The sequence below is a fragment of the Myodes glareolus genome, chromosome 2 (genome assembly GCF_982192425.1).
Source record: "Myodes glareolus chromosome 2, mMyoGla1.1, whole genome shotgun sequence".
Taxonomy (NCBI): Eukaryota; Metazoa; Chordata; class Mammalia; order Rodentia; family Cricetidae; genus Myodes; species Myodes glareolus.
This window is the reverse complement of record NC_142027.1, coordinates 64,122,270-64,136,054: the sequence shown is the minus strand read 5'-3', so window position 1 is coordinate 64,136,054 and position 13,785 is coordinate 64,122,270. Positions and strand designations below refer to the sequence as shown.

The following is a 13,785-nucleotide window of genomic DNA, read 5'->3' as shown; positions in this document are numbered from 1 at the left end:
ATATATTTATGTACTCATACACATCTATTTGTGTATGTGAGGGAATACAAGCGGTCTCTTCAGAGAGGCATGCTGGCTAAGTGGCTACATTTGTCCCTTGTGTAGTAGTAGTCATTGAATTCATTCAGCTATGGATTGGCATTACACGAAGAACGAAAAACTCAAACTATGGCCTTTTCATCCAGTTAAAGAATAAAGGCTGACACTGCAGTTGTATTTTTAAAATAACTTCCCTTGAGATTGAAGAAGTACAACTTCAAGATTTGGTGAACAATAGCTTCCTGAACATTTCAGGGGGAATTTAATACTCTCTACTTGTACTCTTGATTCAATCTAGCTTGAGTTATTTTTTTCTTTTTAAACTTACCTTCTCTGGTGTGACTTAAAGAAAGTACATAAACTCAGAAGTCTTGTGTATACAACTTGAGTTTTTACAGAGGTGTCACCATTGTCTTAACTACTTTCCTAAGCTTTCAAATTTTCCCTCAGAGTTAGAATCTTTTCCTGTCCTGAAATCAGATAAAGGTCTCTAGTATCTCCAAATAAACTAACACAAATTTTGAATTATTTTCCCATATATTTTCTCCTCCAGCCACTCCCACAATTTTAAAAGAGCACCTCTGTGTTAGCCACTTTTCTCTTTTCATCATCATTTCTTAGGACAGAATAACACAATTCAATGTAAGGGAACACAATTTAGCTCAATCTGATCCAAATTTAAATGTTTGTTGAACATCTCTTCTTTCTCCAATTAGTCATAAACTTGAAGTGGTGTATTATATATAATATGTTTTCACATTGTTTGAGTTCAAATAGCTTTAATAAAAGCAAATTGTGGTGGCTTTAATATGAGATAGTATAAATCACTTATTTTTCCAACTGAAATTTCTCAGAATATTGATGCCTTTTGTTAACAAATTACAGTGGCCATTTCTAGATTCTTGTTCACTCTGAACTTCTATTTTCATTACTTCAGCCTGCTTTTCATGTCCAAATTCTTGAAACTTCCTGACCTCCTCTAGCACTGCATTTTCTCCCTCTCTTACTTTCGTCTTTCTCAGTTATTTTTGATCCACCTCCATTTTTGTTTTCATTTACTTAGCTCTTCTCTAAATGTTAGATTTCTACTAGGCGCTAACCCTCACTACTCACTTTCCCCAGAGTGACTTCCCCTTAGCAGGTCTGAGGGTGCATAGTTTAGTTATTTGGAAACAGTTTCTCAAAGTGTTGGAACGTTGAGTTCAAATTCGTCATGCACTTAGAACTGCTTGTTTCTTTTCAAGTTGGCTGTTCTTTATCCTGGCTTCCTTTTGTCCCCACGCTGAGCCAACTATATGATTCTACGAATTCTAAGTGTACAGTATCACTTACCCTCAGTCTCTTCAATATTAACACCAACTGCTATCAGTTGCCACCATTTTATTTTTATTTTCTTTGTCTCTAACTTAGAAGATGGCAAAGGGCACCTAAAATGTTCTCATTGCTGTCTTTTTTCTATAATTAAGTTCATGCACTATTGTCTAAAACATAATTGAGACTGAGAGTAGGTATGAATAGTTATGAAGGTGATTTTTATTTACTTTGGGCCTTGTTTGTTTTTAGCAAGGGAATTTTAAAAAGTGTTTTACACTGGTGTTGAATATAAACACGGAATGAAGGACCCTGAAAGCCTCCAGAAGTACCAGAAATCTCAGCTTGGGAATTCCTCATTCTAAATGTCTAATCTTCTTAGATTGCTTTTCTGGGGTGGAATCTTTGATGAAATAAAATGAACAATTAAAAGGAAAGGGAATAAAAAAATTGAAAGAAAACTAGTTATCATGGGCCTCAGTGCCTTGGGGATGCCTTGAATCTCTTTCGGAAAGGGGGTGATTTGAAACTGTAATAATCTGTCCTCCTGTAGATGTATTTATGTGTGTAGGCAGAAATGTGAGATCCCTTATATACAGATAGAATGATGGCTACAATCTGGTGGAATGAACTCGGGATTCCCTTCAACCACACTGTAGTCCTAATTTTTACAAACTGGAATTGCCTCTGCTTTCACTTTTAAAAACCTGAAGTGGCAGCCTTGTCTCAGAAAACAAATTACATGTTCAAACCTGTCCCTCTCCCCTTATCTCTGTCTCTGTTCAGTGTTTCTGCCAGCTTTCCTCTCTTTCTCCTTCTCTTCCTGCCTTTCCACCTCTCTTCCCTCTCTCTCTCTCTCTCTCTCTCTCTCTCTCTCTCTCTCTCTCTCTCTCTCTCACTCATATACTTTTCTCCAATGTCATCTTGGAAGTAGAAGACTTATGTTAGGTAGATAGTTTAAACAGTCAAGGAACGATTTTACGAATTCAGTTAACAACTACCAGAAGCCTTTCCCTGCTTACTAGCCCAGAATCTGAGCTTTATAAGGGGAAATGGGCACCCAGAATCCCCAACTCTTGTATACAGAAATCTTAAAGATTTAGCACAGGTATTTCTTTTAAAGATTTACATATTTATTATGTGCACAGTGTTCTGCCTTCATGTGTGCCTGCAATACAGGCCAGAGGAAGACACTGGAATGTGTTATAGATGGTTGTGAGCCAACATGTGGATGCTGGGAAATGAACTCATGACCTCTGGAAGAGCAGTCAGTGCTTTTAGCCTCTGAGCCATCTTTCCAGCCCCTAGTTTAAGTATTTTTATGGTTGGTGTCTCTGTGTCTGCGTGAAGGAATGCCATGCACACGCACGTGTGTGTGTGTGTGTGTGTGTGTGTGTGTGTGTGTGTGTGTGTGTGTTTGCAGAGGCAAGGGGGGCATCATATCCATTGGAGCTAGAGTTACTGACAGCTATGTACCACCAAATATGATGAGATCCAGTCTATGGGAGCACTAAAAGCTCTTAAGCATGGAGTCATCTCTCCAGCCCCATTTGGTTTGTTTCTCTCTGATGATCTAGCATCTTCTCTTTAAGGTCCATGATAACTAGTTTTCTTTCAGTTTCTTTTTATTCCCTTTCTTTCTTATTGTTCATTTTATTTCAGCAAAGATTCCACCCCAGAAAAACAATCTAAGAAGATTAGACACTTAGAACGAGGAATTCCCAAGCTGAGATTTCTGGTACTTCTGGAGGATTTCAGGGTCTTTCATTCCATGTTTATATTCAACACCAGTGTAAAACACTTTTTAAAATGATTCTATATAATTCTGCAGGTTTATTACAGCATTACCATTCTACCTATATGGTAATATACATAATACACATTCCACTTATGGTAATACACGCAAGCATATAAGCGATATTGTGCCATGCCACTGTACAGAGTTCTACATATGTTCTTATTGGAATTCCTTCATCTGCTACTTATTTGCTATTCAAGTTCTTTTTTTTTATTACCAAACAGTTTAAGTCCTTTGTACTCCCCCCACCTTTTTGGCAAATTATCAATGTGGAAGCTGTCCTGGGGTTTACAGTTAGACCAAGTGTTCAGATTACCCACATTGAACCTAAAATCCTTCCACCTTTCTGTACTTCTCAGTGCTTGTTTAGAGAAAGTCCTTTGTATTAGCGCTCCTACGTACTTGGCATTCATATTTTATTCCTCTTGCGTCCTAGAGCTAATAGACATGGCTTGAGAGAAACAACAGGTGGAGGCATCCTGTCCTACAGATATTACTAATTGGAAACATCACTGTGCTTGCTACACCCGCCCCGCCCCCCCCCCCCCCCCCCAGTTCTTGTCACATCTGTATACAAGTAGGGTTGCTCTGAGAATGCAGAGCAGAGTGTAGATCCAGGAAGAGAACTTGAAAGCCATGTTTGCCACCTCCAAGTGGACACTATGGGATGAAGAATCACACTCCTTTCCCCTCGTCTGCTTACTCTGTTCACCATTGCTTCTACCCATGCCTCCCAGTTCATCCTGTCCCCCTCCACTCCCCCTCCTCCACCTACTGAGAACAGCATGAACCCTGACTGTATCATACACTGACTGGCTTAACTTTCTTTGTAGGACAATCATCTATCTCTCGTTGGTGTACGTTCTTGGCCATATATTCAAGTCTTTGGGGGCCATTCCAATACTGGGAGGAAAAACGCTACATACGTGAGTAAAATCATGGGACCAACTGAGCTGCTCCTCTTGCATCAGCCAGGTGTGCAGCTCAGAAAATCACCACAGATGGCTTTATATTTCATATCAGAGATTCTTCTTTATTTTCTAGTGCATAATTTTATTGCCAAACTTATTAAAAATCAAAGGTTTATGATCAATTGTACCTTTTCCTATATTATCAGGCTTCGTTTTTTTTAATTAGGTAAGCATTTGAAGAAACTTAGAATGCCTAATTAGTATCCTCATAAGAACTTTACATTTGTTTGACAATAAGAAAATCTTTTAGACCTTCTTTTTCCCTTCACTTACTCATCTAACCGTGTATCTGGACACCATTACAAATTTTTAAAGTATTTACTTATAATATATTATAAAGGTAGTCAGAGATTGAAGTCTTTCTATTTATGTGTAGTTCTGTGTATTCCTATTTTACTGACCTTCTTCATTTTAGGTATTGGTGTATATAGAGCAGAGATATTTGAAAGATTTTAATGTTTATAATCAACTTAATATGCTCACACACCATTCTGAGTTGAAGTTTTAACTTTGTTTGAAATGTGGCAAGTGTTAAATACCTTATTAATGCTCCATAAAACTTATTGATGCCATTCCTATTTATTATAAGTTTTAATGTTTTGCTTGTAGGTAGTAAAGGTATGCAAGATTAGAGTCCTTATGATCTTTCAATTGAATTGCTTAAATAATATTGAAAACTAGTGTGTTAGTTTCTAAGTCTCTACAAGTGTCTTCTTCCACTTGAAGCATACATACAAAAGATAAATGGAATTATCATGCATAGGATCTTCTCAGACAATACAATTTCTAGCAGAGGCTAAATGTGAAGACAATAAATTCTCATGAGCAATACTTGGAGTTAAGGCAAGTAGAAAATACTCACAAGGCACATGTAGACATGCAAAGATGATATTATCTTTAATAGTACATCTCTATAGTTGGTTTGGTATCCACATGGTTATAGCATCCTTACATCTCCATTTCAGAATCTTATCATTGATTGGCCTGAGTCTAATAGCTCTGGGGACAGGAGGTATCAAACCCTGTGTGGCAGCTTTTGGTGGAGACCAGTTTGAAGAAAAACATGTAAGAGTCTTGTTATTTCTCTATTTCAAGAGTGTATAGACAGCATCAAAATGGGGAATCTGTTAGGTACTCATCTGCTAAGACTGAAGTAATTCCACCGATCAAATCCTGTCTGGGGAGCTGAGTTCTGCACTGGGCACTGGATGCTGGTCTTCAGAAGAGAGAAAACTGAAAGCAGGTGGGAGGTAGACATGTCATATAATGAAAGACTGAAGAAAATAAGGACATAGAAACTGAATAAGATAAGCAACAAGGGAGCTTGGATGTGGCTCAGTTGGTAGAGTCCTTGAGTTGCCTCCACAAAACCCTAGGTTTAGTCCCCAGCTAAGTATAAACTGAGATGGGGCATATACCTGTAATCCCAGCATTCCATTCAGATAGAGGCAGATGGATCAGAAGTTTAAGGCCATCCTCAGCTACATAACTATTTCAAGGCTAGCCCAGGATACACATGATCCTGACTGAAAACAAAATGCAAATGAACAAACAAAACCCAAGGAGAAAATTACATCTAGCTGTTCTTCAATACTGGAGGATGATTATGCTTAAATATGAGCCCAATATGTAGAAGCAATGGGAAATCAGGTGCTTGCTTCATTGAAGGAAAAACTTCACATAGGATTTGGAAATAGTAACCTTACTTTCACATGAGGAACCTAAGAACTGATGTGGCGAATGCTGTAGATGATTTTGTGGGGGCGGGGGGAATTATTAGTTAGAACGAAACAGAATGCCAGTTTATAGATGAACTCGCCTGGCTGGTCATTCCCTCTCTTCCTAAAACTTTCCACTGACAAAGGTGGGAGTCGGGGGATATGTGACAAAATTGCAAATGAGCCCACGGTAACATCTCTTCTTGGACTAACCAACACCTCTGGGCTCCTCATTATTCTTCTGGTGAATCAGGATGAGCTAAAATGCCCGAACGAAATACACCTTAGGCAGAAAATCACCTATTAGAAAATGACTTGGAAGTTGTATTTAGTTGCTGGCCCACGGGTGTATTTAAGTTAATAGAGCGGAGTCACCCCCAGGCTTCTTCAAGCCACTTCTAGGTCAGCAGATACCCTTTCACACACTCTGGGAAATCTCCCTGAGACACTAGTTGCACTATACTCCTAGATCAACAGCTTGCTACACTGTCTTACCACATCCTCCACAAATTATATTTATTAACTCAAGGAGTCTTTTGTTTTATTAATACATTCAGTAAACATTTATTGGGTGTCTAAAATACGTTAGTGTTTGTTCCAGGTCTAGATATTACTGAAGGAACTCACAACATACTTAATAAAACATATATTTAATACAAACAAATTGATAGTATAATAAACATGTATAGGACACAAGAATGGTATTGAGGACAGGTTGGCCACTTTTGCCCAGGTCTTAAAGGGCTTGTACTGGACTTTAGAAAGGGAGGAAAAGCGTGTCCAGGGTCAGTCAGTCACTGTATTAAAGAGCTCATGAGATGGTCACACACCCTGGAAACACTATTTGTACCCATTGTTTTGTATGTACGTATGTATGTCATCTGAATTTGAACATAGAGTGGGGTGGCACTAAGAAACACATTTCTCTGATGCTCTGTCTCATTCCAGGCAGAGGCGCGGACTAGATACTTCTCTGTCTTCTACCTCTCCATCAATGCAGGGAGCTTGATTTCTACGTTCATCACACCCATGCTGAGAGGTTAGGATTCCTTCTACGGGGTTGGCCAACCAAACAGCTGCAGGGGGCCCGGCTTCTCCTTTCACATGGGCTTATAAATATATGAGAGGTTATTTTAGTTTTAATTTGTCTGGCTTAAAATAAGGGTTCTGGATTAGATGGTGGGAAGAAAAGAGGAGAGCTATGTCTGCACCAAGAACCTGACCTAAGAGAGTAAAATATGACTTATAATTCATAATTGCGTTTCCCCCTCCTGTTTTCTCCAGGAGATGTGAAGTGTTTTGGGGAAGACTGTTATGCACTTGCTTTTGGAGTTCCAGGATTGCTCATGGTAGTGGCACTTGGTGAGTATAGTGAGAAAAGGAAACTGAGTTGTTGATCCCTGCTACGTGGAAGGCATCGTGTGGGTATTCTACACAAGCTATTTCGTTGAACTCTTACACTAACTCTATTAGGCAAGTGCTATTGTAATGATTTCTCTTTGATTTTGAAGATAAATTATGAATAGAATCAAAATGTTCCTTATTTGTATTATCTGAGTATGCTGTGTCTTACATGTGGGCTTAGTGCTCATGGAGGCCAGGAGAGGGCATCAGATCTTTTGTAATTGGCATTATAAACAATTGTAAGGAACCATTTGGTATTAGGAAACTAACTCAGGTTCTCTGAAAGAGCAACAAGTGCTCTTAACTCCTGAACCATCTCTCCAGTCCCACAAACCTTTTGCCATTTGTTTGTTTTGCTTTTTCAGGACATGGTTTCTCTGTAGTTTTGGAACCTGTCCTAGAACTAGCTCTTGTAGACCAGGCTGGCCTTGAACTCACAGAGATTTGTCTGCCTCTGCCTCCCGAGTGCTGGGATTAAAGGTACGCACCACCACTGTCCAGTTCCCATTTTTTAAATGCTACAGTCATATAGTTGATATATTTCAAAGGAACTTTTAAAAACCCAATCTTTGGAGCACATGAAGAGCTGCCAATAAGGAGTTTGAGTGCCTAAAGACTTTAAATATCTTGGGTGATCTTTTTTCCCCACCTGCCTCTGCCTCCCAAATGCTGGGATTAAAAGTGTACACTGCCACCGCCCCAAGTTCTCAGGTAATTCTTTAGTGTAATCAGGATTGAAGCCCATTAATTATTGCTGAAATACGCAAGGAAGGAAAGAAATAATTAAATATCTATCTCAAACCAGTTTAAGTTATCTGACACTTATTTTTCTGGTAAGTGGATGCCAGTGTTGATTACCTGGGTATTTTAAAGGAGCTTCCAGTTTTAGCTATCTTTGCTCTGCTCTGCAAAGCTCCCAAGGAATTTTCCCTTGAACAAAGAGAATTAAAGAGCAGTTGGCTAAGTAGTTAGGAAGTAATGCAACTTAGATCAAGTGGCATTCTTGTTCGCACTGAGAACTTTGTCCTGGAAAAGATGGGGGATGTGTGGGCCTGTTAGCTTAGGCAAGTCCCCTCAGGGGAGGCTTGGGTGTGATTGTTCCTAGTCAGTGACCTGGAAACCTGTTCTCACTCGGAACCTCTGAGTGACACCCCTCTGGAACACATCCAGTCCAAACACATAAAGAGCTCAACAGAGGCAAGGGAGCCCAGAGATCCAATGTTTGGTCTGATTCTTTTCTACCAGAGAGGCTGAAAGTAATACAGTTTCCAATTCCAAAGAAATCCATTTTGAGACAGCCATGAACCATGATCAAATACTCTATCTTTCCTTCTTCCTTCAATGTCAAAGATTTTCTCCAAGTACTCTCTTATTTTTTCCATTTATTAGCATCATGGAAGCTTCTCCTATATTACTGCTCAGTGATAATATTTAGACTGTAAAGCAATTATGAAGCTCAAAAAAGATTCTGGAATTAGAATGTTTTATCTTAAATATGTGTACCTATCATTGCTAGTCATCTGTTTCATTTTATGGTGCCAACAATATCTACTATGTGATCAGATTTTGTACTAGGTATTGGAACCACATTGGTGTTTTAGACCGTTATGAAGTTCATTATTAAAGACTTTATGTAACACAGGGAAAATAATCCAGATGAATAAACAGGGAATTATCATATAATGCAGCCAATGTCATGACTGAGAAGTATATAGAAAGCTATGGAGCTCATGGAAGAACTTGATGATGAAGACACTAAAGGTTTCAATAGTTTGCCTACAGAGACGACTTCTAAGATAAGCCCTCAAGGATGAACAGTGGTTAATCAAAGAAGGGACCCTATAGAAAGACGAGATGCTTGGTGTCTTTTAGATGAGAGATGGGTTGGCTGCTCAAAAACCTTGGATGACTCAGGTTATCTGGAGCACAAAAGAGAAAAAGAAAGAAGAAACATTGCCAGAAACAAAATAATGAAGGGTAATTTAAGCCATGAAAGAATTACAACTTCATTGTAAAGATAATGGAAAATCATCCAAAGGGGTTTGAACAGAGAAATGATTGTTAGATTTTTTTTATTTTTCATAGTGTCTTATTTTTCAAAAGTCTGCATTACAGAAAAGAAATTGGGTTGAGGGTGAGGTAAAGATAATATTGATCTTGTTTGGTCCATCTACTATATTCCTTTAAATTTTGTACTTGAGGTGATTACCTTACTCAGCTCACCCAGGCTTGGTCCCTGGTGAATTATCAAGCCGTGGTATGATTGGATATGTGAAGTGAGGGAGAAGTTGGGACACTATTGAATAAAGGCTTCTGATTTGAACCACAGGCTAGCTAATAGGATCATTAACTGAGGGAGGGTGAACAGGTTAGGGCAATGATGCTGGATTGGGGGGAGGGACAAGTTGCATTAGAGGTGCTCTTGAAGCTTCTAAACGCGTCACCAAATGGTTATTCGGAAATACTGTCTTAGGGCCCAGAGAAAAGCAGTTGTGTTTTAGATGTAGATATGGATTCATCAGGTGCAGCCAGCAATTAAGCCTTGAAAATAGAAAACTCTGAGATAGAGTAAGGAAAAAAGAAGACCTAGGCTCAAATTCTAAAGGCACACCAGCATTTAAAGGATAAGCAACAAGGAAAAGTTGCACAGTTGTAACGCTAGCACTCTGGAGGAAGAGGCAGGAGCATCATGAGTTAGAGTCCAGCCTGGACTGCATAGTGAGTTCCAGGCCACAGTGGGCTATAAAGAAATACCCTGTCTCAAAGATGGAAGGAAGGAGACAAAGAATGGAGAATGAGTAGAATGGGTAGAAATGGTTCTAGGCAGAATAAAGGAATCAGTGGTAACTTAACAGAGGGCACAGCTGAGCTATGCACTCGAGAAAAAAATTAATCAAAATTGGGATCATATATTCATATCATATTAATCACATGGGGAGATGGACAAAAGACAAAAGAGAAAACCAAAGATGATTTCTGTCTCTGCTATTCCTTGAAGGTCTCTTAATGAATATCTTAACAATTGACCACTACCTTCTCTTACCTACTTTGAAGTTAGGGAGTGAACATCAGGTCTCTGTGGGATTTGATGCTGACAGACTGAGTATTCTAAATGAGTGACCAAGAATATTGTCTGTGTATCCCTTGTAGTTGTGTTTGCAATGGGAAGCAAGATGTACAGAAAACCACCCCCTGAAGGAAACATAGTGGCTCAAGTGATCAAATGCATATGGGTGAGTTCATGAATTGCCTGCCTGCCTTTCTCAATAAAAAGGAAATATGCCATGTTGAACGTGTGGCTCTCCACGCATGGGCATATGTTTTTCTTAAACATCTTCCTTCTATGTGCCTATTTTTTGAAAAATGGAGTTTAATTTATGCTCCTTGTCTCTGCTTGATCACTAGGTTTTAGCAGCAGTCACTTTTTTAATAGGCCAAAAACCTTATGAGTACAGTTATATTTGATGCCATTAGGAAATAAGGAAAGATAGAAGTTACAACTCAGATATTGGGATTCAATGTTTGATGAAATTCAAAGTACTTATTGGAGGGAAGGGATAATGAATTGGGGAAATAAAGGGATTCTTTTTTTTTTTTTTTTTTTGGTCTGTCTCTGATTGTGGTCTCCACCCTAGTTTGCTATCAGCAATCGCTTCAGGAACCGTTCTGGGGACATTCCAAAACGGCAGCACTGGCTAGACTGGGCATCAGAAAAATATCCAGTAAGTGGCAGCTGCAGACGTACCTCATAACTCTATGAGATCTTTCAAATTCTTTTCTTCTGGCACCTTTGACCTCTTCTTTTACTGTTTTGGACGATTTCTACTCTAAGCAAGAAAAGCACATTTGGAACCTCTGGCAATTCTGCTTGCTCTTTCTTCCTCCCTGTAGAAGCATCTCATTGTGGATGTGAAGGCACTCACCAGGGTACTGTTCCTTTATATCCCACTGCCCATGTTCTGGGCTCTTTTGGACCAACAGGTAATAAACAGTGCTTTTTTTGAAAGATATGTTTTTTTCATCCTCTTTTTTATCACAGGAAAAGGATGTCTCACAACAAAATCTGTCTGTTCTAGGGCTCACGATGGACACTGCAAGCTAACAAAATGGATGGTGATTTGGTGAGTTGACAGAACTTACAAAGAAGTCAGTTAAGTTCATCATCATACATAATTTGTAATTAATTTATACAAAGATATATTTATTTCACATATTTAATTAACTTATTTGTGATTTTTCTTAAAAACTGACAAGGCCATCAGAGATATATATTAAGCCCAAAAAACCCTGAGTAGGTAAAGATAACCAAAGTCAGGCTAGAAATAAAAATTATAGTCTTATCTTTGGAAATCAGGAGGGAAAGGGTGGGGCATGCCCGGATACCCCCACCATGATGTGCTGAAAGGATGACAGATGACGTCAGGCAAGCCTGGTTGATGATTTTCTTACACTGAGACTGTCTTAGACTTACCAAGTGAAAGCTTGAGAGGTGCTCCTTCACAGCTTGCCCCATTTGTCAGGCAAGATCAAGCAAGGGACCCATAGGACCTGAGGGAGAACTAATAAAATGTCTGATTTGTGGCCATGGGAAGAGTGAAAATGTTGTAAATATTATTTTCTCTTTCTTCAGTGTTCATTCTTTGGTCCACTCTCCATTCTTAATTGTTTCATCTCTATATTATTATATTGATAGTTTTGAAGAAGACAGGGTAGAGTGACACCAGGAGCCTCCAAAATATAATCTTACCTCAAGTTGTTCAGGAGTTAACATGACAGGTCTCTTATTGATTCTCTGGAGAACAACTTTGGAAATTGAACATAGCATATCAGGAACAACTTCACCCTGACCAGAACACCGGTCCTCCTGTTATTACTACCTCTAACACACCAACACTGTCACTGTCTGTCAAAATATGGTTGAGGTTGAACGTCCTTGATCCAAAACTCAGGAATCCTAATTGCTCTAAATGACAAAACCATTCTCGAGCATTAACATGACGTCACAAGTGAAAATTCCCACACCATAAAATTTTCATGGACAAAATGGTTGGCAATTATTAAGAAAATTATCTTCAGGCTAGTGTATGAGTCATATATGAAACATAAATTAATTTCATGTTTAAACTTCAGCCTCATTGCCTCTTCCCCAGTCTCCTGTATGCACATACACAATGATTGTAAATCTCAAGCATTTTTGGAGAATGAATACTTAACCCAGACACAGAAAGAAGTGTTCTCCTAGGGTCCATCTGTCCTTAACAAATAGTCAAAAACCATCTCAAGTCTCTCCCTACCCCCACATACTCTGCCAGTAAACCAGATATCTTAAACCAAAGATCTGATGAATTTCCTTTTATATGAGTCTCATCTACTGTCAAGATGGGTGACCTAAGCTTTTGTTGTCTTCTGTTACCATCTAACTATAATTTGTTATGATATTTCAGGGATTTTTTGTGCTTCAGCCGGACCAGATGCAGGTATGCATGGACTTCTGTGCATGGGCATGTGATTGTTTTTCTTACTTGTACCTACCTATTATTCAGGTTAATAGCCATCATCTGATACATTCCTCATTGTGTGCTGAGAAAGCCCAAACCTAGAGATGAAAAGTTTCTTTGAATCTTACTCTTCTCTTTCACAACTTTTTTAAGAATGTAGTTCTGCCCAACTCCAAAGAGACTAAGTATGAGCCCCATGTAAAGTGTGAGCCTTGCATTTTCTTTCTATGCCAAGACAGTATAACTGAAAATACTGTCAAAGAAAGTGTAAACCTGAGGCTAGGGCTGTAGCTCAGTGGTGTAGCACTTGCCTGACATGCAGGGTGTCCTAGGTTCAATGCCCAGCACTATCAAAACAAACAAAAAGGAAGTACAAATTTCCCCTGTGTGAGAAACAAAGTCAGAATCTCTGCTTACCAATAGCGACTTCCAGGACACTTTTTAGCCCCCTATTTTTCCCTTTAGGCTGTGAAACTAAAGACAAGGGACAATGGCAGAGGATGGTTTCTAATTTGACTGACAGAGAAACAAGCTCAGTAAAACTAGTCCCTTGATATCTAGGGAGGTTAAGATACTTTCTGGTGGAAGCAGAGTAAAGAAGTGAAGAAATGTGGACCCTTTTACCTACTAAGGTGAAAGTGAGCAGACGTGAGAGGGTGCACACAAGCAGAGGAGAGCATGAGAGCAAGAGCTCACACTCACGACCGAGGGATGCTCATATTAATCCTTGTTACCATGGTGTTTCAGGTACTAAATCCCTTTCTGGTTCTTGTCTTCATCCCATTGTTTGACCTTGTCATTTATCGGCTGATCTCCAAGTGCAGAATTAATTTCTCGTAAGTGCTCACCATGCCAAGTGTTATTGCATATTGACTCAATGGCTGATAATTTGGTGATGATTCAAAGCATGAATGTTTATGTTTAATGATTACTTACTTTGATTTATCATTTATCTGTTTCTATTTTTCCATGTTGGCAAAATTGTATTAATGTGGAAAAGTGGAAATTGGACCTAACTGTTGATTGTCAATGCCAATGCTACAGAC

General features: G+C 39.0%; 1 protein-coding gene across 1 annotated transcript in view; it reads left to right on the top strand.

The window, feature by feature from the left end:
- Slc15a2 (solute carrier family 15 member 2) overlaps positions 1-13,785 on the top strand; it is a 29,222-nt gene that overhangs the window by 4,555 nt on the left and 10,882 nt on the right. Inside the window, exons 4-13 of the mRNA XM_048454195.3 lie at positions 3,982-4,074; positions 5,085-5,184; positions 6,786-6,876; positions 7,122-7,199; positions 10,392-10,474; positions 10,877-10,963; positions 11,133-11,222; positions 11,318-11,362; positions 12,686-12,718; positions 13,487-13,575. Coding sequence (XP_048310152.3) covers positions 3,982-4,074; positions 5,085-5,184; positions 6,786-6,876; positions 7,122-7,199; positions 10,392-10,474; positions 10,877-10,963; positions 11,133-11,222; positions 11,318-11,362; positions 12,686-12,718; positions 13,487-13,575 — 789 coding nt within the window. The remainder of the gene's footprint in view (positions 1-3,981; positions 4,075-5,084; positions 5,185-6,785; positions 6,877-7,121; positions 7,200-10,391; positions 10,475-10,876; positions 10,964-11,132; positions 11,223-11,317; positions 11,363-12,685; positions 12,719-13,486; positions 13,576-13,785) is intronic.